The following is a 24,793-nucleotide window of genomic DNA, read 5'->3' as shown; positions in this document are numbered from 1 at the left end:
TTATTGAGTTAAAAAAAGCGAGGGCAACACTATTCCAATTTCCTCCAAGGTTGCTAATCGAGCCAAAAATGTTATTTTTATAGAAAAAATTGTCGAAATTGTATTTCTATAACATTTCTTGTTAAAATTTTATTTTTATAGAAAAATTTTTCAAAATTGTATTTCTATAATATTTTTTGTGAAAATTTTATTTCTATAGAAAATTTATTAAAATGCTATCTCTATCGAATATTTTGTCAAAATTTTATTTCTATAGAAAATTTTGTCAAAATTTTATTTCTATAGAAAATTTTGTCAAAATTTTATTTTTTCAGAAAATTTTGTCAAAATTTTGTTTCTATAGAAAATTTTGACAAAATTTTGTTTCTATAGAAAATTTTGACAAAATTTTGTTTCTATAGAAAATTTTGTCAAATTTTTGTTTCTATAGAAAATTTTGACAAAATTTTGTTTCTATAGAAAATTTTGTCAAAATTTTATTTCTATAGAAAATTTTGTCAAAATTTTGTTTCTATAGAAAATGTTGTCAACATTTTGTTTCTATAGAAAATGTTGTCAACATTTTATTTCTATTGAAGATTCTGTAAAAATTTTATTTCTATAAAAAATTTTGAAAAAATTTAAATCTATAGAAAATTTTATCAAAGTTTTATTTCTTTAGAAAATTTTGTCAAAATTTTATTTCTATAGAAAATGTTGTAAAAATTTTATTTCTATAGAAAGTTTTGTCCAAATTTTAATTCTATATAAAATTTTAACAAAATTTTAGTTCTATAGAAAATTTTGTCAAAATTTTCGTTCTTAAGAAAATTTTGTTAAATTTTTACTTCTATAGAGAGTTTTGTTAAAATTTTATTTTTATAAAGAAAATTTTTAAAAAATTCATTTGTATAGCAAATTTTTTTAAAATTTTATTTCTATGGAAAATTTTGTCCAAATTTTAATTATCTAGAAAATTTTGTCCCAATTTTAATTCTATAGAAAATTTTGTCAAAAATTTTATTTCTTTAGAAAATTTTGTCAAAATTTTTTTCTATAGAAACTTTTGACAAAATTTTGTTTCTATAGAAAATTTTGACAAAATTTTGTTTCTATAGAAAATTTTGTCAAAATTTCGTTTTTATTGAAAATTTTGACAAAATTTTGTTTCTTTAGAAAATTTTGTCAAAATATCTATAGAAAATTTTGACAAAATTTTGTTTCTATAGAAAATTTTGACAAAATTTTGTTTCTATAGAAAATTTTGCCAAATTAGAGACAATAGAAATAAAAGGTTGAAAAAACTTCTATTGGAATAATTTTTTCAATTTTTTATTTCGATAGAAAATGTTACAACATTTTTATTTGTATAGAGAGTTTTTTTAAAATTTTGTTTTTATAAAAAAATTTCTTAAAAATTTATTTGTATAGCAAAAAAATTTCAAACTTTTATTTCTATGGAAAATTTTGTCCAAATTTTAATTCGCTAGAAAATTTTGTCCCACTTTTATTTCTATAGAAAATTTTTACAAAATTTTGTTTCTATAGAAAATTTTGACAAAATTTTGTTTTTAGAAAATTTTGTCCAAATTTTAATTCTCTAGAAAATTTTGTCAACATTTTATTTCTATAAAAATTTTTGTAAAAATTTAAATCCATAGAAAATTTTGTCAAAATTTTATTTCTATAGAAAATTTTATCAAAGTTTTATTTCTTTAGAAAATTTTGTCAAAATTTTATTTTTATAGAAAATGTTGTAAACATTTTATTTCTATAGAAAATTTTGTCCAAATTTTATTTCTATATAAAACTTTAACAAAATTTTAGAAAATTTTGTCAAAATTTTAGTTCTTAAGAAAATTTTGTTAAATTTTTACTTCTATAGAGAGTTTTGTTAAAATTTTATTTTTAAAAAGAAAATTTTTAAAAAATTCATTTGTATAGCTATTTTTTTTTTTAATTTTATTTCTATGGAAAATTTTGTCCAAATTTTAATTCTCTAGAAAATTTTGTCCCAATTTTAATTCTATAGAAACTTTTGTCAAAATTTTATTTCTTCAGAAAATTTTGTTAAAATTTTGTTTCTATAGAAAATTTTGACAAAATTTTGTTACTATAGAAAATTTTGACAAAATTTTGTTTCTATAGAAAATTTTGTCAAAGTTTTGTTTCTATAGAAAATTTTGAGAAAAATTTATTAGATAATAGAAATCAAAGGTTGAAAAAACTTCTATTGGAATAATTTTTTCAACTTTTTATTTCTATAGAAAATGTACAAAATTTTTATTTGTATAGAGAGTTTTGTTAAAATTTTGTTTTTATAAAAAATATCTTAAAAATTTATTTGTATAGCAAAAAATTTTCAAAGTTTTATTTCTATGGAAAATTTTGTCCAAATTTTAATTCTCTAGAAAATTTTGTCACACTTTATTTTTATAAAAAATTTTGTTTTTCATAAAAAATTGTGTTAAAATTTTATTTTTATAGAAAAGTTTGTTCAAATTTTATTTTTATTGATTATTTTGATAAATTTCGTTAAAATATTATTTTGTCAAAATTTTAGTTTTATAGAGAATTTTGCCAAATTTTTTTAATCTATAGAAAATTTTGTCGAAATTTTTATATCTATAGAAAATTTTATTACATTTTTTCTGTAGTTTGTTAATTTTTTTTCTATGGAAATTTTTTAAAATTTTATTTCTAGAGAAAATTTTGTTAAAATTTTATTTTTGAAGATTAGTTTGTTAAAATTCTATTCGTGTAGCACATTTTTCAAAATTTTATTGCTGTAGAAAATTTTGTCCAAATTTTATTTCTATAGAAAATTTTGTCAAAATTGTATTTCTATGGAAAGTTTTGTTAAAACTTTATTGTTATAGTAACTTTTGTCAAAATTTTATTTCTATAGAAAATTTTGTCAAAATTTTATTTCTATGAAATATTTTTCAAAATTTTACTTCTATAGAAAATTTTGTCAAAATGTTATTTCTATAGAAACTTTTATTACATTTTTTCTGTAGTTTGTAAATTTTTTTTTTCTATGGAAATTTTTTAAATTTTTTTTCTATAGAAAATTTTGTTTAAATTTCATTTAGGAAGATTAGTTTGTTAAAATTCTATTTGTGTAGCACATTTTTCAAAATTTTATTGCTAAAGAAAATTTTTGAAAAATTTTTTTCTATAGAAAATTTTTGAAAAATTTTTTTCTATAGAAAATTTTTGAAAAATTTTTTTCTATAGAAAATTTTGTCAAAATTGTATTTCTATGGAAGGTTTTGTTAAAACCTTATTTTTATAGAAACGTGTGTCAAAATTTTTGCTTCTATAGAACATTTTGTCAACATTTTATTCAAATTTTATTTTTATAGAAATTTTTGTCAAAATTTTATTTCTATGGAAAGTTTTGTTAAAATTTTGTCAAAAGTTTATTTATATTTTTAAAAATATTATTTCTATAGAAAATTTTGTTAAAATTTTATTTTTAAAAATTAGTTTGTTAAAATTTTATTTGTATAGCACATTTTTCAAAATTTTATTTCTATAGAAAGTTTTGTCAAAATTGTATTGTTATGGAATGTTTTGTTAAAATTTTTTCAAAAGTTTATTTCTATAGAAATTTAACAAAATTTTTTCTGTAGTTTTGTAAAACTTTATTTATATGTTAGTTTGTTAAAATTCTATTTGTGTAGCACATTTTTCAAAATTTTATTTCTATAGAAAATTTTTGCAAAATTTTTTTCCTATAGAAAATTTTGTCCAAATTTTATTTTTATAGAAAATTTTGTCAAAATTTTATTTCTATGGAAAGTTTTGTTAAAACTTTATTTTTATAGTAACTTTTGTCACTGTTTACTTCTATAGAAAATTTTGTCAACATTTTATTCCAATAGACATTTTTTTCAAAAACGTTGTAGAGGAATATTTTGCGAAATCTACCAAAACATCAAGAATTCTACCGATCTAACCGTGAAAGATTTAAATTTGGCGACACGCTTTTAGCGTTCGACATGCCATAAGAAATGTAAGTAAACAAGCATTCGCCAATCGCCTATCGCCCATCGCTATGGTTATGTTTAAACACTTCGGGTGATGATTTATGTGATATGTTATGGAATTTCTTGTAACTCAAAATATGAAATGTAAATAAATATAATAAATAATTACATAACTGAAAATTCCACTTATCATCAATGGCAATATGACAATAATTTCAAAAACCAAAAAAAAAAAAATAAATCTAAAACGTATTTCGTTCATAGCATCAATCACATAAATTTTTTGATTTTTTTGTATATATTTGTTTGAAAATCATATGCACATTTTGGAAAATCATGTTTAAAATGAATCAAAAATTAATAAAGGGAAAACATTTAGAAGAAAAAATACATTTAGTTTTCCATTGAAAGGTGTTTGGTGAGTGGATTCTTGTATTGAAAATTATTGGCGTAATTTTGATTCGTTGTTTGATTTTTTGGTAAATGAAAATGATTGGTTGTGTAATTCGGATTCATACAGTTTTTGTTTATAAGGCGTCTTTTTTTTTTTGGTTTGGTTTTGTTTAATGGAAAAGCTGAGTTGTATGGATTGTAAAACTAAAATTAATGATAAATTAAAATAATGAACATTTTTTTGGTTTGAATTTTTGTGTTTTATTTGTTAAATACCAATTATTTGTTAAGTTTTGTTTGTTTACTTGACTGTTTTTTTTTGTGCTTTACAAAAAATGATTTAAGAAAAAAATCTATTCTAAATGGTTGCTTTTCTAACTATTCGTTTTATTTTTTGACACGATTTGAAATTGGATATTACAAAAACTATCTAGTGATTTTTTGAAATGAATATGAATTATCTCATACATATATAAGTTAAATAATTCGAGATTTATTGCCAAGTTTTTATAGGAAAATTATATTTTGACAAAATTATCAATTTAACTAAAATTTTGGCCCTTGATAGTAGTTTCATCGTTATGAAATCACACATATATATGTCCATAATTAGATATAGCCCTCATTTATACTGATCACCAGATTTGAATTCCTGGAAAAATCATACTTTTGACAAAATTACCAATAAAACAAAAATTTTAAAGATCCGTCTGAATTTTGGTACGATGCTCGTATTCACCGTTAAGAAATCCACATCGTCCGATCCTCAGATTTGACTTCTTAGTTAATTTTAAATTTAGTTCGTTGGTAATGAACATTATGAAAAGTGGTTCATATCGGTCCATTATTAGTTTCCATGTAGAGTTTTAAGACCCACTATCAAATAATGTTGGATGCATTTTAGTTCAAAATTGCTAAGCAATTACTGTGAAATGGAAAACCTGTTTACTTTTACATGAGCATGGTAAGTACTTTTCTTCAGCATTTGCCAGCATGGACGAGAAAAAAATAAACCCCAAATTCATTTGGTGTGGACATTGTAATCGGTATCCAAAAAAGACGAATTTTCAATCTTGTAATTTTTCGAAATTTAGAAAATTCCAATTTTGGAGTTTTTGACTTTAAAATAATTTTTTTTTTGGATTGTTCGACTTTGAAAACGTCGACTTTTCGAGTTTTCATATTTGCTTAATTTGGAAAACCGAGTTATGGCGTTTTAGATTTTTCGAAATTTGGTAGACATTATAATCGGTATCCAAAAAAGACGAATTTTCAATCTTGTTATTTTTCGAAATTTAGAAAATTCCAATTTTGGAGTTTTTTAATTTAATTTTTTTTTTGGTTTTTACGACTTTGAAAACGTTGACTTTTCGAGTTTTCATATTTACTAAGTTTGGAAAACCGAGTTATGGCGTTTTAGATTTTTCGAAATTTGGAAAAGTTGGAACATTTTGAAAATTTGGAAAAATTGACTTTTCTAGCATACAACATTTTTGAGTTTTCGGCTTTTTGAAAATTTGGATTGTTCTTCTTTTAAAAAATTGAAAAATCAATATAGCATCTTCTTCGTGTCTTAAAATTTTGAATAATCGATTTTCAATTTTTTGAAAATTTGGAAAGTCAATTTTTTTAATTTTTTTACAATTTGATTTTTTTAAAATTTGGGAAAACCAACTTTTCGAGATTTTCAAAAAGTTGATATTTCTAACTTTCATATCTTTTTTTTAAATTTGGAGGAAAGAAAAACTTTCGATTTCCCAAAATTTAGAAATGTCGATTTTTTGAATGTACATATTTTTTAAAACTTGGTCAAACTGACTTTTCGACTTTGGAAAAGGCTTCTTCGGATGTCGACCTTTCATATTTTTAAAAATTTGGAAAAACCAACTGTTTTTTTTTCAAAAAGTTGATATTTCTAATTTTCATATCTTTTTTTTTTTTAATTTGGATGAAAGAAAAACTTTCGATTTCCCAAAATTTAGAAATGTCTAATTTTTGAATTTACATATTTTTTTAAAATTTGGTCACTTTTAGACTTTTCCCAAACTTTGGAAAATACTTTTTTCGACCTATCATATTTTTAAAATTTTGGAAAAATCAACTGTATGAGATTTTCAAAAATTTAGAAAAGTCGACTTCGTATTGTTCGAAAGGACATCTATATTGATTTTGTTTTTAATTTTGATATTTAAAAAAGTTTTTTCAAATAGTTGACATTTCTAATTTTCATATCTTTTTTTAAATTTGGAGAAAAAAACTTTTCAATTTCACAAAATTTAAAAATGTCGAATTTTTGAAATTAACATATTTTTTTAAAATTTGGTCAAATTGACCTTTCGACTTTTCCCAAAATTTGGAAAATACTTTTTTCGAATGTCGACCTTTCATATTTTTTAAAATTTGGAAAAATCAACTGTATAAGATTTTAGAAAATTCGACTTCGTATTGTTTAAAAGGCCATATATTTCGATTGTGTTTTTAATTTTGATATTTAGAAAAGTCGAATTTTGGAAGATGTCGAAGTTTCTCAATTTTGAAAAAATTGACAATTGGAATTTTTCGAAATTTGGAGAATAGAATTTTAAGTTTTGGATTTTTTACTTTTTAAATTTTGTGTTTTTTTCTAAATTTGTGTAAATGAAAAAGTCGACTTTTGCAAGTTTCGACGTTTTACAAATTAAAAAAATCGACTACTCGAGTTTTCTATTTTATGAACATTGGAAAAAGTAGCCCTTTGTCGACTTTTTTACAATTTCGAAAGATCTATTCTCGACGTTCTTAATATTTGGAAACGACTTTTCGAAAAGTCGACTTTCGGCAGTTAGTAAATTTTAAAATATATACTTTTTGTATTTTCGATTTTTTTGAACTTTTGGAAAAGTGACTTTTTCGAGCTGTTTATTTTTTTATACTTTTGAAAAATCTATTTTGACTTTTTGCATGTTTTAAAAAATCTACTTTTCAAGTTTTCGTCTCTCTTAAAATTTTGGAAAAATAGACTCTTCAAGTTTTCGACTCTCTTAAAATGTTGAAAAAAAATAAACTTATCGAATTTTTGGAAAAGTCGATTTTTCGATGTTTCCAAATACTAAGAATGTTGAAAAAAACGTAGATTTTCTATTGTTTGTAAATAAAAAAGTCGACTTTTTCAGTTTTTAAACATTTGAAAATGTCGCTTTTTGTGGAATTTTTCGAAATTTGGAGAATCGAATTTTCAGTTTTGGATTTTTTACTTTTTAAATTTTGTGTTTTGTTTTTCAAGTATACTTTTTTCAAGTATTCGACTTTTTTACAATTCGGAAAAACCAACTTTTCGGATTTTTCAAAATTTGGCAAAGTCTTTTTTTCCAAATATTAAGAATGTCGACAAAAGAATATTAGAAACTTAAAAAAAAATTCGACTAAAGGCAACTGTATCAAAGGTTCATAAATTCGAAAACTCGAAAAGTTGAATTTTTTTTATGTCTACTTTTTCGAAAAATATATAAACTTCGGAAAAATCCACTATTCGAATTTTTTAAAATTTGAAAAAGTCCATTGTTCGAGTTTTCGATTTTTTAAAATTCCGGTGCGTCGAATTTTTGTCTTTTTGAAAATTTTAGAGGGTCGAATATTCATTTTTTCAATTTTAAAAGGTGGAAAAGTCTACATTTAGAAACTTAAAAAAATTCGACTAAAGGCAACTGTATCAAAGGTCCATAAATTCGAAATCTCGAAAAGTTGAATTTTGTTATATCTACTTTTATATAAACTTGGGAAAAATCCACTATTTGATTTTCTTTTAAAATTTTAAAAAGTCGATTGTTCGAGTTTTCAATTTTTTTTTTAAATTCCGGTGCGTCGAATTTTTGTCTTTTTGAAAATTTTAGAGGGTCGAATATTCATTTTTTTTAACTTTAAAAATTTGGAAAAGTCTACATTTAGAAACTTAAAAAAAAATCGACTAAAGGCAACTGTATCAAAGGTTCATAAATTCGAAAGCTCGAAAAGTTGAATTTTGTTATGTCTACTTTTTCGAAAAAATACATAAACTTCGGAAAAATCCACTATTCGATTTTTGTTTTTAAATTGAAAAAAGTCGATTGTTCGAGTTTTCGATTTTTTAAAATTCCGGTGCGTCGAAATTTTGTCTTTTTGAAAATTTTAGAGGGTCGAATATTAATTTTTTTAACTTTTAAAATTTGGAAAAGTCTACATTTAGAAACTTAAAAAAATCGACTAAAGGCAACTGTATCGATTAGTGGATTTCGGAAAAATCCACTAATCGATTTTTTTTAAATTTGAAAAAGTCGATTGTTCGAGTTTTCGATTTTTTAAAATTCCGGTGCGTCGAAATTTTGTCTTTTTGAAAATTTTAGAGGGTCGAATATTCATTTTTTTAACTTTTAAAATTTGGAAAAGTCTACATTTCGAGACTGAAAAATTAACTATCAACTTTCTATAAATTTAAAATGTCGACTTTTCGATTAAACCTTTTTGAACATTTGGAAAATTCAGTTTATGAGTTTTATTTCAAAATATGAACTTGTTTATATGTTATAGACATATGTGTCCGTGTTTATACCCTAAACCACATAGTGGTCAGGGTATCATAACTTTGATCTGCCGAAAAATGTGCCTACCAGAAATATTGAATTTAGACCCCATAAAATATATACCGATCGACTCAGAATCACCTCCTGAGTCGATCTAGCGCATGGTGTCCGTCCGACTGTTCGTGTATTTGTTGTTCACAGGATTCCGGTCGCAATTATTAACCGATTTGGATGATTTGATTCCAGCAGTTTGTAAATTTTAAAATATATACTTTTTGTGTTTTCGATTTTTTTAACGTTTGGAAAAGTTACTTTTCCGAGCTGTTATACTTTTGAAAAATCTATTTTAAGTTATTGCAAGTTTGAAAAAATCTACTTTTCAAGTTTTCGTCTCCCTTAAAATTTTGGAAAAATAGACTTTTCAAGTTTTCGACTCTCTTAAAATGTTGAAAAAATTGACTTTTCGAATTTTTGGAAAAGTCGATTTTTCGATTTTCCAAATACTAAGAATGTCGAAAAAAACGTGGATTTTCTATTGTTTGTAAATAAAAAAGTCGACTTTTTCAGTTTTTAAATATTTGAAAATGTCGCTGTTTTGAGCTGTCTATTTTTTTTTTTTTTTTGAAAAATATATTTCGATTTTTATACCCTCCACCATAGGATGGGGGTATATTAACTTTGTCATTCCGTTTGTAACACATCCCAGCAAAAAAAGCGTCGCCAAAAAAGTAATGAAAATGTTCTTTTTGGATCCGGAAGTGGTGCAAAATTGACGCAGAAGCGATGAATTTAACATGGACTTGTCATAGGATAGAAGTCCTTCATTTCAACAGGCTTTGCACTGAATTTGCATCACTTCTTTAGGTGTGATTCGAATTCAATGTTTTGGATGTAATTTAAAAAATTCTGTGATATTTTGTCAAATGAATAATTTTTACAATTTTTTATAATTTTTAAGGGATTCTAATGCTTGTCGGAAACGTTTGACCTCCAATTTTTTTCAAAAATTCAAATTTTTTCAGATTGGATTTTAAATTTTTGTCGACAAAATTTAAATGATTTGTACAATTTTATGAATTCTTACTCTGTTTTTAATCTATTTGAAAAAAAAAATTAAAATTATCCATTAAAAGTATGAAAAAATCAAGTTATACAAAATTGAATTAAAAGAACTTCCTGGGTAGTTAAAATAAAGAACATCATTGGGAGTGCATCTTCTGGAAGTGCTTTTAAAGTACTGCCTTTGGAAGAACTTCCAAATTTTTTTGCTGGGATCGAAATATTGCTCTAAGACCTCATATCACAATGGACTGAATAGTCTAAGTGAGCCTGAATCTTAATCGGGCTGCCACTTTAACCTAAGACCCCATAAAGTATATATATTCTGGGTCGTGGTGAAATTCTGAGTCGATCTAAGCATGTCCGTCCCTCCATCCGTCTGTTGCAATCACGCTAACTTTCGAACGAAACTAGCTATCGACTTGAAACTTGGTACAAGTAGTTGTTATTGATGTAGGTCGGATGGTGTTGCAAATGGGCCATATCGGTCCACTTTTACGTATAGCCCCCATATAAACGGACCCCCAAATTTGGCTTGCAGATCCTCTAAGAAAAGCAAATTTCATCCGATTCGGCTGAAATTTGGTACATGGTGTAGGTATATGGTCTCTAACAACCATGCAAAAATTGGTTCACATCGGTCCATAATTATATATAGCCCCCATATAAACCGATCCCCCGATTTGGCTTGCGGAGCCTCTAAGAGAAGCAAATTTCATCCGATCCGGCTTAAATTTGGTACATGGTGTTAGTATATGGTCTCTGACAACCATGCAAAAATTGGTCCGTATCGGTCCATAATTATATATAGCCCCCATATAAACCGATCACCAGATTTGACCTCCGGAGCCTCTTAGAAGACCAAAATTCATCTGATTCAGTTGAAATTTGGTACGTGATGTTAATATATGGCCTCAAAAACCCATGCAAAAATTGGTCGAAATCGGTCCATAATTATATATAGCCCCCATATAAAGCGATCCCCAGATTGGACTTCCGGAGCCCCTTGGAAGAGCAAAATTCATCAGATTCGGTTGAAATTTGGTACGTGATGTTAGTATATGGTATCCAACAACCATGCAGGAATTGGTTCATATCAGTCCATAATTATATATAGCCCCCATATAAACCGATCCCCAGATTTGACCTCCGGTGCCTTTTGGAGAAGCAAAATTCATCCTATCTGGTTGAAATTTGGTACGTGGTGGTAGTATATGATATTTAACAACCATGCCAAAAGTGGTCCATATCACTCCATAATCATATATAGGCCCCATATAAACCGATCCCGATATTTAGTTTTGGAGCCACGTGGAGGAGCAAATTTCACCCGAGTCAGTTGAAATGTGGTTCATTGTGGTAGTATATAGCCGTTAACAACCATGCCTAACTAAGTCCATATCGGGCTATAGTTATATATAGCCCTCAGATAAATCGATCCCCAATCACAAAACATTGGTCCATATCAAGTTCATAATTGTATTTAGCCCCCATATAAGCGGCCCCCATATTTCAATTCTGGCTCTCTACGTACCGTGCAAAAGTCAATATCGATTTGTAGACTTATAGGTGAGTCCTTATACCTTTTTTGTCTAATATATACCACGTATGGACTAACTCACAATTTAGAAAACGATGTTAAGAAGTTTTAAGATACCACAACCCAAGTAATTCGATTGTGGATGACAGTCATTCGTAGAAGTTTCTACGCAATCCATGGTGGAGGGTACATAAGATTCGGCCTGGCCGAACTTACGGCCGTATTTACTTGTGTTTTTTATACCCTCCATCATAGGATGGGGGTATATTAACTTTGTCATTCCATTTGTAACACATCGAAATATTGCTCCAAGACCCCATAAAGTATATATATTCTGGGTCGTGGTGAAATTCTGAGTCGATCTAAGCATGTCCGTCCATCCGTCCGTCCTTCTGTTGAAATCACGCTAACTTCCAAACGAAACAAGCTATCGACTTGAAACTTGGCACAAGTAGTTGTTATCGATGTAGGTCGGATGGTATTGAAAATGGGCCATATCGGTCCACTTTTACGTATAGCCCCCATATAAAGGGACCCTCAGATTTGGCTTGTGGAGCCTCTAACAGAAGCATATTTCATCCGATCCGGCTGAAATTTGGTACATGGTATTGGTATATGGTCTCTAACAACCGTTCAAAAATTGGTCCACATCGGTCCATAATTATATATAGCGTCCATATAAACCGATCACCAGATTTGGGTTGCGGAGCCTCAAAGAGAAGCAAATTTCATCCGATCCGCCTGAAATTTGGTACATGATATTGGTATAAGGTCTCTAACAACCATGCAAAAATTGGTCCACATCGGTTCATAATTATATATAGCCCCCATATAAACCGATCCTCAGATTTGGCTTGCGAAGTCTCCAAGAGAAGCAAATTTCATCCAATCCGGTTGTAATTTGGAACATGGTGTTAGTATATGATCTTTAACAACCGTGCCAGAATTGGTCCATATCGGTCCATAATTATATATAGCCCCCATATAAAACGTTCTCCAGATTTGACCTCCGGAGCCTCTTGGAGGAGCAAAATTCATCCGATCCGGTTAAAATTAGGAACGTGGTGTTAGTATATGGTCGCTAACAACCATACCAAAATTGGTCCAATCACACAAAAATTGGTCCATATCGGTTCATAATCATGGTTGCCACTAGAGCCAAAAATAATCTACCAAAATTTTATTTCTATAGAAAATTTTGTCAAAATTTTATTTCTATAGAAAGTTTTGTTCAAATTTTATTCGGTTCATAATCATGGTGGCCACTCGAACCAAAAATAATCTACCAAGATTTTATTTCTATAGAAAATTTTGTCAAAAGTTTATTCTATAAAAAATTTTGTTAAAATTTTATTTCTGTAGAAATTTTTGTCAAAATTTTCTTTCTATAGAAAATTTTGTCAAAATTTTTATTTCTATAGAAAATTTTGTGAAAATGTTATTTCTATAGAAATTTTGTTAAAATTTTATTTCTGTAGAAAATTTTGTCAAAATTTTATGTATACTTTGTTAAACTGAATTATATACGTATTGGATCGATCTTTTTTGATTTAATATATAGCACGTATGGACTTACATACAATTTAGAAGATGGTGTTAGGAGGTTTTAAGATACCTTGCCATCGGCAAGCTTTACCGCAATTTAAGTAATTCGATTCTGGATGGCAGTGTTTAGAAGAAGTTTCTACGCAATCCATGGTGGAGAGTACATAAGATTCGGCCTGGCCGAACTTACGGCCGAACTTACGGCCGTATTTACTTGTGTTTTTTTTATTCAAATATTCTACTTTCTTAAAGTTTGGAAAAATCAACTTTTCGAATTTTTCAAAATTTGGAAAAGTACTTATTTTCCAAATATTAAGAATGTCGACAAAAGAATATTAGAAACTTTAAAAAAATTTGACTACAGCCAACTGTATCAAAGGTTCATAAATTCGAAAACTCGAAAAGTTGAATTTTGTGATGTCGATTTTTTCGAAAAAATATATAAACTTCGGAAAAATCCACTATTCAAAATTTGAAAAAGTCGGTTGTTCGGATTTTCGACATTCTTTTGGAAAATTTCAGAGGGTCGAATATTCGTTTTTTTTTTTACTTTTACAATTTGGAAAAGTCGACATTTCGAGACTTCGATTTTTCAACTTTCTATAAATTTAAAATGTCGACTTTTCGATTAAACCTTTTTCAACATTTGTTAAATTCAGTTTTTGAGTTTTCTGTTTTATTTCAAAATATGAACTTGTCGACTTTTTAAATATTTATATGTTTTAGACACATGTACCAGTTTTTAATATAATTTTTAATCTATAATTTATTATCGTCATTTAATAGTCTCGGAGTTACCATATCCTTGATTCCTCTCCATTGATTTCAATGTTGACTTTTCAACTTTTTCGTTTAAAGTGGGTTAGTCGCTTTTGGCCAACATCAAAAGGCGGTTAATCAAGTAGAGACGATTTTCAAAAATATCAAATATTGATTATTTAATTTGTGAAGATTACGAAAAGTTAATTTCGACTTTTTTTGACAAAAAGTCGATTTTCAATTTTATATCCCTATGTTATATGGTACTAAAACCTAATTATTTTCAATTATGCAGGACAAATGCTCATTAAGACTCAATCCATGACTGAATAATGTATTTTTATTAATTAATTTATTTTTAATTTTTTTTTTTTTAATTTCGTTGAATAATTTTCGAAATTTGTTATGGTATGTTCATAATCCCAAAAAACTTGGCAATTTATATCCTGTTTTGTTTTTTAGTTTAGCTCAATGGCTAACGATTTAATGATCTTTCGAAGTGAGGAAGAAATGATTGCAAATGCTTATAAAAATGTAAATCTTTAAAAAAAATCTATCAACTTTTATTCAGTTTAGCTAAGCATTCCAGGGAAAATGTAGTTCATTCCTCTACATAAATATGGAAAAAGAAATTTAGTAAATAATTGGTATTTGAATATCTAATAGAATTTGAAATGAGCAATGGTTTCACATTCAAAAACCGTTCATTGTGTAAGAATTATTGCAAGAAAGTATTAGAATTTTCTTTCTTGAGTGTATTTTAATGGAAATTGCAAACCAATAAAATGTTGTTGGTTTTAGTAGTAAAAAAATTTTTTTGCAATTAAACAAAAAAGCTCTAAGAAACTAAAGACCCCAAAAAGACATCTAAAAAAATTCTTTAGAAAAAGTGAATTTGCTTTACAAAATTTCTCTTTTTTTAGATGCCTTTAAGGGTATTACTAAATTATTCATACCAATTAGGTAATCTAATATTTTTCATAAAATTTGGTGATAATTTTTCTCTAATTAAAACTAAGACTCTAAATGTATTTTTTGGTTTTCTTTCTTGTTTGTTTTGTTTTTTTTTTTACTAAGGAGTTTTGTGTACCTATAAGAGGAACAGCATCCGACGTTGTCGGCATTGACTCAGCAACAAGATTTAGAAATACTGTTAGAGACAGTAAAATAGTAACGCCTGAAACATATGAAAACATTTTAATAATAAAGATAATTAAAATAAGAACATAAAGAAACCTAAAGCAATTGAAGATAAAAATTATTTTAATATATTTTTATTTGTTTAAGATATAAAAAAGTTTAAAGATTGGAATAAAGTTTAGTTTCTATTTTTGTTTTTTTTTTTTTAATTTTTGTAATTATTTTTGTTATAAAGGGTTTTATTATTTTTGTTTTAAATATATTTACGGCAGTGATTTGGGCGTTCAAAGCGTGATATTTTTTATATATTTGTTGTTTTTTTGTGTTTCTTTTAAATCATTTTTCTGTTTTCAACTATTTTTGAATTATTATTTTATTATTTTTACCGTTACAAAGTCAAGATGATTATTTGGCAACAAAAGTATGGAAAATAAAAATTGTTCACTTCACATCCTTCACTAGGGATTTGAATAGGTGGGCTCAGCAAGAGAAATTATTTTTATATAGAACGCATTGGCAAATCGTACAATATAAAGGTCCTTTTAAGTCGAAAAATTGGTTATCGACTATGCAACGAAAAATCGAAAACTCACTTTTCAACCAATTGAGTTTTGGTCCAACAAAGTCCAAGATTAGGTTGGGTTAGCTATAGTGATAGCCCCACATTTCAGGCTCTCTATATTTCAGACTATTGTGACACCATATTGGTGAACTTCTCACTTATGCTTAGCTCAATGACAAGGGACTTCCTTTTTATTGACGAGTACCAATGGCGTTCCACACTCCACTTTAATAAGGTTTGAAATGTCGCCATTATTTCTAAGGGGATAATACACCGCTGAAAAGTTTTTGGTTTTTGATCGAAACTGGGATTGAACCCATGACCTATTGTATACAAGGCGAGCATGCTAACTATTGCACCACGGTGGCTCTCTAAGTCAAAACTCGAATTCGATTTTTACAAATATTGAAAAAGTCCAAAAATGGACTTTTACAAAATTTGTCTTTTGAAAATTAAAAAAAAAAAAAAAAACAAGTATATACGGTCGTAAGTTCGGCCAGGCCGAATCTTATGTACTCTCCACCATGGATTGCGTAGAAACTTCTACGAAAGACTATCATCCACAATCGAATTACTTGGGTTGTGGTATCTTAAAACTTCTTAACATCGTTTTCTAAATTGTGAGTTTGTCCATACGTGGTAGAGAGCCAGAATTGAAATATGGGGGTCGCTTATATGGGGCTATATATACAATTATGAACTTGATATGGACCAATTTTTGTGTGATTGGGGATCGATTTATCTGAGGGCTATACATAACTATAGACCGATATGGACCTAGTTAGGCATGGTTGTAAACGGCCACATACTAGCACAATGTACCAAATTTCAACTGACTCGGATGAAATTTGCTCCTCCAAGAGGCTTCAAAACCAAATCTCGGGATCGGTTTATATGGGGGCTATATATGATTATGGACTGATATGGACCACTTTTGGCATGGCAGTTAAATATCATATACTACCATCACGTACGAAATTTCAACCAGATCGGATGAATTTTGCTTCTCCAAAAGGCACCTGAGGTCAAATCTGGGGATCGGTTTATATGGGGGCTATATATAATTATGGACTGATATGAACCAATTCCTGCATTATTGTTGGATACCATATACTAATATCACGTACCAAATTTCAACCGAATCGGATGAATTTTGCTCTTCCAAGGGGCTCCGGAAGTCAAATCTGGGGATCGGTTTATATGGCGGCTATATATAATTATGGACCGATTTCGACCAATTTTTGCATGGGTGTTTGAGGCTATATATTAACACCACGTACCAAATTTGAACTGAATCAGATGAATTTTGGTCTTCCAAGAGGCTCCGGAGGTCATATCTGGTGATCGGTTTATATGGTGGCTATATATAATTATTAACCGATGTGGACCAATTTTTGCATTCGCATTAGAGACCATATACTAACACCATGTACCAAATTTCAGCCGGATCGGATGAAATTTGCTTCTCTTAGAGGCTCCGCAAGCCAAATGGGGGGATCGGTTTATATGGCGGCTATATATAATTATGGACCGAAGTAGACTAATTTTTGCATGGTTGTTAGAGATCATATGCTGACACCATGTACCAAATTTTAGCTTGATCGGTTGAAATTTGCTTCTCTTAGAGTCCCCGCAAGCCAAATTTGGGGGTCCGTTTATATGGGGGCTATACGTAAAAGTGGACCGATATGGCCCATTTGCAATACCATCCGACCTACATCAATAACAACTACTTGTGCCAAGTGTCAAGTCGATAGATTGTTTCGTTCGGAAGTTAGTGTGATTTCAACAGACGGACGGACGGTGATTCTTTTAGAGTCCCCGAAAGCCAAATTTGGTGGTCCGTTTATATGGAGGATATACGTAAAAGTGGACCGATATGGCCCATTTGCAATACCATCTGACCTACATCAATAACAACTACTTGTGCTAAGTTTCAAGTCGATAGCTTGTTTCGTTCGGAAGTTAGCGTGATTTCAACAGACGGACGGACGGACGGACATGCTCAGATCGACTCAGAATTTCACCACGACCCAGAATATATATACTTTATGGGGTCATAGAGCAATATTTCGATGTGTTACAAAGGAATGACAAAGTTAATATACCCCCCATCCTATGGTGGAGGGTATAAAAATCGAAATGTTGAAATTTCGATTCGACTATTATTAAAAAATAGAATAGATCTCCAATTTAAAATTGAAACCCCTAAGTAATTTCTCAGATTTTTACATCGTCAAAGCTAGAAAGAGCATTGATTGATTTTAATTTTTGTTTAATTTGAAAAAATCCACTTTTGTGTTTTGGCAAGGTAGGTTAGGTTAGGTATAGTGGTAGCCCGATATTGCAGGCTCACTTCGATAGACTATTCAGTCCATTGTGATACCACAGTGGTGAACTTTTCTCTTATCACTGAGTGCTGTCCGATACTATGCTAAGCTCAATGACAATGGACCTTTTTATAGCCGAGTCCGAACGGCGTTCCACATTGCAGTGAAACCACTTAGAGAAGCTTTGAAACCCTCAGAAATAAAACCAGCATTACTGAGGTGGGATAATCCACAGCTGAAAAACTTTTTGGTGTTTGGTCGAAACTGGGTTTGGCATGGCATGCTAACCAAGGCGGGCATGCTAACCATTGCACCACGGTGGCTGACTCCAAGGTAGATGTTTTTTATTTATTGAGTTTTTTTTTTTAAGACGAAACTCACTTCGATTTTTCTTAAGATAGATCGAAGCGTGCACCAGCGCCATCTATGGATTAAAATTTCGAATGAGAGATTTGAATCTGCAATCAGCCTCTTATACCAAAAGAAACATTTATTTAAAGATATCGTGGAGGCAGTTGTCTAAGATTTTTACCATAGACCAAGAAAGATATAGACGTCTGAAGTCCATTCACAGCGCTATAGTTTGCCTGCACGCCGTATATGGTACTTTTTCGTCTGCCTCCAACAACCATGCAAAAATTGGTCCATATCGGTCTATAATTGTATAGAGCCCCCATATAAACCGATCTCCAGATTTTGCTTGCGGAGCGTCTTAGAGAAGCAAATTTCATCCTATCTGGTTGAAATGTGGTACGTGGTGCTAGTATATGACCTCTAACAACCATGCAAAAATTGGTCCATATCGATCCATTTTTATATATAGCCCCCATATAAACCGATCCCCAGATTTGACCTGCGGTGCCTCTTGGAGGAACAAAATTCATGCAATCCGACTGAAATTTGGCACGTGGTGTAAGTATATGACCTCTAACAACCATGCAAAAAATGGGTCATATCGGTCCATAATTATATATAGCCTCCATATAAACCGGTCCCCAGATTTGGCTTGCGGAGCTTCCTCGAGGTCAAATTTCATCCGATCCGGTTTAAATTGGGTATGTGGTGTCAGGTATCTAATAACCATGCAAAAATTTATCCCTATCGGCTCATAATTATATGAGCCTCCATATAAACCCCAGATTTGGTTTTCGGAGCCTCTGTCAGGTGCAAATTTTATCCGATCCGGTTAAAATGTTATCCAATCCATGGTGGAGGGTACATAAGATTCGGCGTGGCCGAACTTACGGCTGTATATACTTGTTATACCCTTCACCACTACTGTGGTACAGGGTATAATAAGTTTGTGCATTTGTATTTAACGCCAAGAAATAGTGGTCATAGACCCATCTTTTAGTATACCGATCGTCTTAGAATTAAATTCTGAGTCGATTTAGCGATGCCCGTCTGTCTGTCTGTCTGTCTGTCCGTCTGTCTGTATATGTAATTGTGTGCACAAAGTACAGCTCGCAATTTAAGTCCGATCGTCCTCAAATTTGGCATAGGGCCGTTTCTTGGGACAGAGACAATCGCTATTGGTTTTGGAAAAAATCGGTTCAGATTTAGATATAGCTCCCATATATACGTACATCAGAGTTGGGGAAATATGGTAGACTGTTACACATTTTAGACCCATTTTCAATGGAAGTTTCCTCCAATTAACTGGACAGCGTTAGCCGATTAAAATTTTAGTTCTAGAGATTTTGTAGAAGTAAAAAAATTGTCTCCTTTATATAGCTTCCACAAAATGTGAAGTAGTTGAGATGGTAACAAAAATTTTGGCCTACATAGGGGTGAAGGGTATAATATAGTCGGCTCCGCCCGACTTTAGACTTTACTTACTTGTTTTTAATTATGGCGAAGCTGACTTCGAATATAGATTAAAATTTCAAATGAGAGATTTTAATGTCCCATCATCCTTTTTAGTCAATTTTCGTAATCAGTCGCACATTATTCTGAAAAAGGAAATCCTTGATGTTTCCTATAACATACAGTGAGACCTCTCAAATTTGGACTCTCTGAGTAGAGATGTGCGCGTGGGGACTAGAGGTGTGCGCGTGAGTAAAATTTCACTCACACTCACGAAGCAAAATGTTCATTCACGCACGCACGCTTACGCACGATACGTGTGTAGTCAATCACACTCACGCACATTCATGAAATGCAAACAATTACTCACGCACGAACTATTTGTATCAACTCACGCACGATTTACGATAATTCACGTGACTCACGACAAATTCACGAGAGATTCACGAGATTTTCCAACCGGGAGTGAGCAAAGGTAACAAAATTCAAAAAAGAATATAGTGCGATGGCTAAATAAATTTCAGTTAAACTACTAGAAAGAAATAAATCTTGGATTTTGTCGTGAGCGTGAGTTTGCACAAATTTTATTCACGCACGCTCACGCACGACATATTTGTTTTAGTCCCATTCACGCACATTCACGAGAATTGCTTTGAATTTTGTTCACAACTCACGTAATTCACGCGTGTCACAAAAATTTCGTGTCACGCGCACACCTCTACTGGGGACGTTTTCTACATAAACACATTAAAAAATATTATTTTTGCAATAGATGGCATTATTTATTAGTAAATCGTGTTGTATAAATCCGATCGGATTCCGATGGCGTTAGAAAGCTGATATTCGTAACTAAAGCAGATATTCTGCTAGTTTTGTGATACGTTGGCCTTAATTAATTTTCGGCATTTTTATTACTCGCCCATTATCAATAACAAATCAGAAAAAGGCCAGGGCTTTGCCATGATGTGCTTCAAATTTTGCGCAAGGAGTACGTTTATTGTGCCGCATTTAGTTGAAATCATATCAGATTTAGATATAGCTCCCATATATATCTTTCGCCCGATTAACACTCATATGACCACGGAGGCCAAAGTTGTACTCCCATTTACGTGAAATTTTGCAGAGATTGCAGAATTATTATTCTAACTATGCATGTCAAATTTGGTCAAAAGCGGTTCAAATTTAGATATAGCTCCCATATATATGTACGCCAGAGTTGGGGAAATATGATAGAATGCTTCATATTCTAGACCAATTTTCAATGGGATTTTCATCCAATTGACTCCATAGTTTCCACAGAGAATATATTTAATATGCTATTTAATTGTGTCAAGTTTGATCTAATTTGGTTCAGATTTAGATAAAGCCTCCATATATTTGTTGCTTTATTGGGTTCTATTTGTTTTGGAAGGTTTATTTTTTACTCGTTTAAGAAATGGACAGTGACTACTAAAAATGTGTGGCGTGTGCTTGAAGTATTTGCTTGTGTATTCGTTGCAGAGTTTTGATATGTACTATAGACATTTGCAAAATTTCTTTAACGCAATCCCTGCTGAAGGCTACATATGATTTGTACACGTTGAAATTTTGTCCGAATTTTGAAATTTTAAAAAGATTTATAACTAAATTCCAATTGCTTTTCCATTACCTTAACATCATCTTGACTTATTAGTTTTTCAGATTCAGTTTTCTTTTTTTTTTGTTTGTTTCATTTAAAAATAAAAAATTTATCAAAAATAATTCATGCAAATTTTTTATATATTTATTTTTGTTTTGAAGAATACTTAAACTTTAAAAAAAAAAATTATTTTATTTTTTGTTATTATTTGTTAAAAGATTTAAATATACAATCCAGCATTTCCTCATTTCGCTACCGCTATAAAAAAGGCTGGCATTCATATATATCGTAGGTCACATTTTTTTTGTAGGTTTCTTTACTATCGACGAGTAGATAAAATATTTTTATTTAAAGTTTTTTTTTTTTTTGAAAAAAATTACGTAGTAACCTAAAATTTGAAATTTATAATTCACCTGTAATAGAAATTACTTAAATACTAAAAGTAATTTTATGTTTCAATATTATTGATTAAAAAAATATTTAAAATAAAATTTCAATTAAACAAAAACAAAAGACATATATTTTGTGTAAACAATAAACAATTAAAATTTTGTTTGTTTTTGTCAAATACCATACATACCTAAAGTAAGTTTTTCACCCGAATCAGGTGGTAATGTAAATCCTAATAAAGCCATTGAGGATATCAGCACACACGGCACAATTAAATTAAAAAAATAATATAATGTCCGCCGGCGTATCTGAATAGTGAATGTCACATCCACATACGGTTCCGGACAGCAGGCATAGACGATGGTATTCTTTTTTCCAGGCATAGCTGTTGTTTGCCGTTGGCCAGATGGTTGAGATATGTGGTCACAGTGGATGTTGGTTGATTAATTTCATGACCATCACAATTTTTTGTAGATTTCCAATTGGCCAATTTTGTTTGGGATCATGGCAAAAGAAATTCAATTGGAATTTTCAGCATATCCATTTTAAAGGGCAGGCGAAATAGTTGGGAGGATTTCAATGGTTGATTTCAATGAGAATTAATTAGTAAAATTATGTTAAATATATGGTAAAATGAGCATATTTATTTTTTTTTTACATATATCCCAGGGACACGACTATGAATATATACACTCGCACACACAGTATAATCCATATATATGTATATGTATATATGGTGTGGCTTTAACAATTATATAAATAAATACACATAAAAAAGAAGTCATGCAAAAAATAAAACACAAAATTAAAAAAGACCTTCACAATGCAACAAAAATCATAAGAATATTTAATTTTGTTTAATTTTTATAGAAGAATGGCCAACCTTTTCCAAACATAATTTTCTAAGAAAACAAAGCCGACCATCGAAAACCCTTTTTAAGGAAGGTACGTGTGTAATTTACTTTGGGTTTAGTGAAGTAGCCGAATTTTTTCTGAAAATTGGTTGTTAGTATCGCTAGCAAGTAGAGGATCTTGCAGTCTATAGTGCTATGCCCAAATAAATATGACAAATATACTTTTTCTCTATTGGCTAAGCTACTCTTGTAGTTCAAAACAACAGAAATGATTGAAGAAGAAACCAACTATATATAAAAAAAAAAAAAACAAAAAACTTTGTACAAAAATTAACTTTTACAAAAATTTTCTATAGGTATGAAATTTTGCAATAATTTTCTATAAAAATAATCTAAATATAGAAAATTGTGCAAAATTTTCTGTGGTAATAAAATTTTGAAAACTTTTTTAAGAAATAACATTTATTTAAGAAATAATATTTATAACAAAATTTCCCTTAGAAATACAAGTTTGCTAAAATTTCCAAAGGAAATAGTAGTTTACAAAAATTACCTATAGGAATGAAAATATTTAAAAATATTAAAAAAATTAAAAAAAAAAAATATATATTAGAAATTAGTATTAGAAATTAGAATTGAAAACTTTTATTTCCATAGGAAAGGTTTGAAAATAATTCTTTTTTTTTTGTTTTTCCCGTATTTTCTTCAGTCATAGTGTTCTTATATCGGGGTCGTCAATGGTGGTGGTTCAAATAAAGCGCACAATTTATTAAAATTTAAAATTTTTTATTTGGAAATAATTCTTTTGAATTTTTGGAAAAAGCAAAACTGAAGTCAGAAAATAATTTGACAAAAAAAGGCAAAACAAAATAGATTTAAAAAAATGAAATTTAAAGCCCAGTGTCGCCACAAATGCAATTTTGTAAATATTTTCTATGCAAATAGAATTTTGATTAAATTTCTATAGAAATAAAATTCTATAATTTTGGTAGTTTTGGGAGTCTTGGTCAACACATTTCTTTATTTTTCCAAAATAGTTTCACTTGAATTTTTCCACACAATTTCGGTAATTATCATCAGCGAAATATTATATTTAACAAACGTGTTTCTTACAAAGCTCTTCACTTTTTTTATAGAAATAAAATTTTGTTAACAAATCCTGCAGAAATATAATTTTTTTAAACAATATAACGAAATAAAAATTATTATAATAATTTTGACAAATATTCCTAGGGAATTTAAATTTTGCAACAATTTTCTATAGGTATAAGGTTAAAATTTTCCAAAAAATAAAAAAAAAACAAAAAAATAAAAATACGATATTTCAAAAAAATCTTTGCAAATATGCTCCATAGAAATACAAAAACGAAAAAAATCTAAAAAAAAAAGTCGATTTTTAACTAAATAAAATAATATTAATAATTTTTACAAAAAAAATAAATCTGGAAAAAACATTAGAAAGAAACAACATTTTTGAAAATTTTCCTAGCGAAGTAAAATTTTGCAATACCTTTATATAGAAATAAAAGTAAAATTAAACAAAAAAAAAAAAACTAAAAAAGCACACAAATACGATATTCAAAAAACATCTATAAAATAAAAGTTTGAAAACATGTTCTATAGAAATAAAATTTTTTACAAAGTTCTTGTTGAAAAAAAAAAAAAATAGAAAAATTTCCTATAGAAATAAATGTTTCTAAACATTTTGTAAAGAAAAAATATTTGGTAAAAAAGTTTCAAAATAAATGAAATTTTTCAAAAATTTTCTGTTTCTATAGAAATAACATTTTGAAAAAGTTTTCTATAGAAATAAAGTTTTTAACAGAATTTCCGATACAATCCAAATAGATATAAAATTTTAAAAATAATTTTAATAATTTTATAAAGAAATAATATTTTTGTGTTATGGAACTAAAATTTTGTAACAATTTTCTATACAAATAAAAAAAATTAAAAAAAAAAAACAACTAAAGAAAAAAAACTTTGTAAATATGTAAAAAGTTCCTGTTGAAAAAAAAAAAAAAACAAAAAAAAAATTCTATAGAAATAAATGTTTGTCAAATTTTTCTATAGAAATAAAATTTTGTAAAAAGAACTGGTAAAAATTGTCTATAGAAATAAATATTTGTAAACTTTTTATAAATAAAATATCATTTTGTAAAAAAGGTTCTAAAAAAGAAATTTCGCATAAATTTTCTGTACAAACAACATTTGGAAAAATTTTTCTATAGAAATAAACATTTTTTATGGAGTTTCCTATGAATCATAATAGAAATAATATTTTGCAA

The 24,793-nt window shown here is 28.6% G+C and overlaps 1 protein-coding gene across 1 annotated transcript in view; it reads right to left on the bottom strand.

Annotated features, from left to right (window-relative positions):
- Positions 1-24,793, bottom strand: part of LOC142224204 (neuronal acetylcholine receptor subunit alpha-7-like) — a 1,091,332-nt gene that overhangs the window by 75,260 nt on the left and 991,279 nt on the right. Inside the window, exon 10 of the mRNA XM_075293985.1 lies at positions 21,842-22,036. Within this exon, the coding sequence (XP_075150100.1) occupies positions 21,842-22,036 (195 nt within the window). The remainder of the gene's footprint in view (positions 1-21,841; positions 22,037-24,793) is intronic.

This window comes from Haematobia irritans, chromosome 2 (genome assembly GCF_050003625.1).
Source record: "Haematobia irritans isolate KBUSLIRL chromosome 2, ASM5000362v1, whole genome shotgun sequence".
Lineage (NCBI taxonomy): Eukaryota > Metazoa > Arthropoda > Insecta > Diptera > Muscidae > Haematobia > Haematobia irritans.
This window is presented reverse-complemented; position numbering and strand designations above follow the sequence as displayed.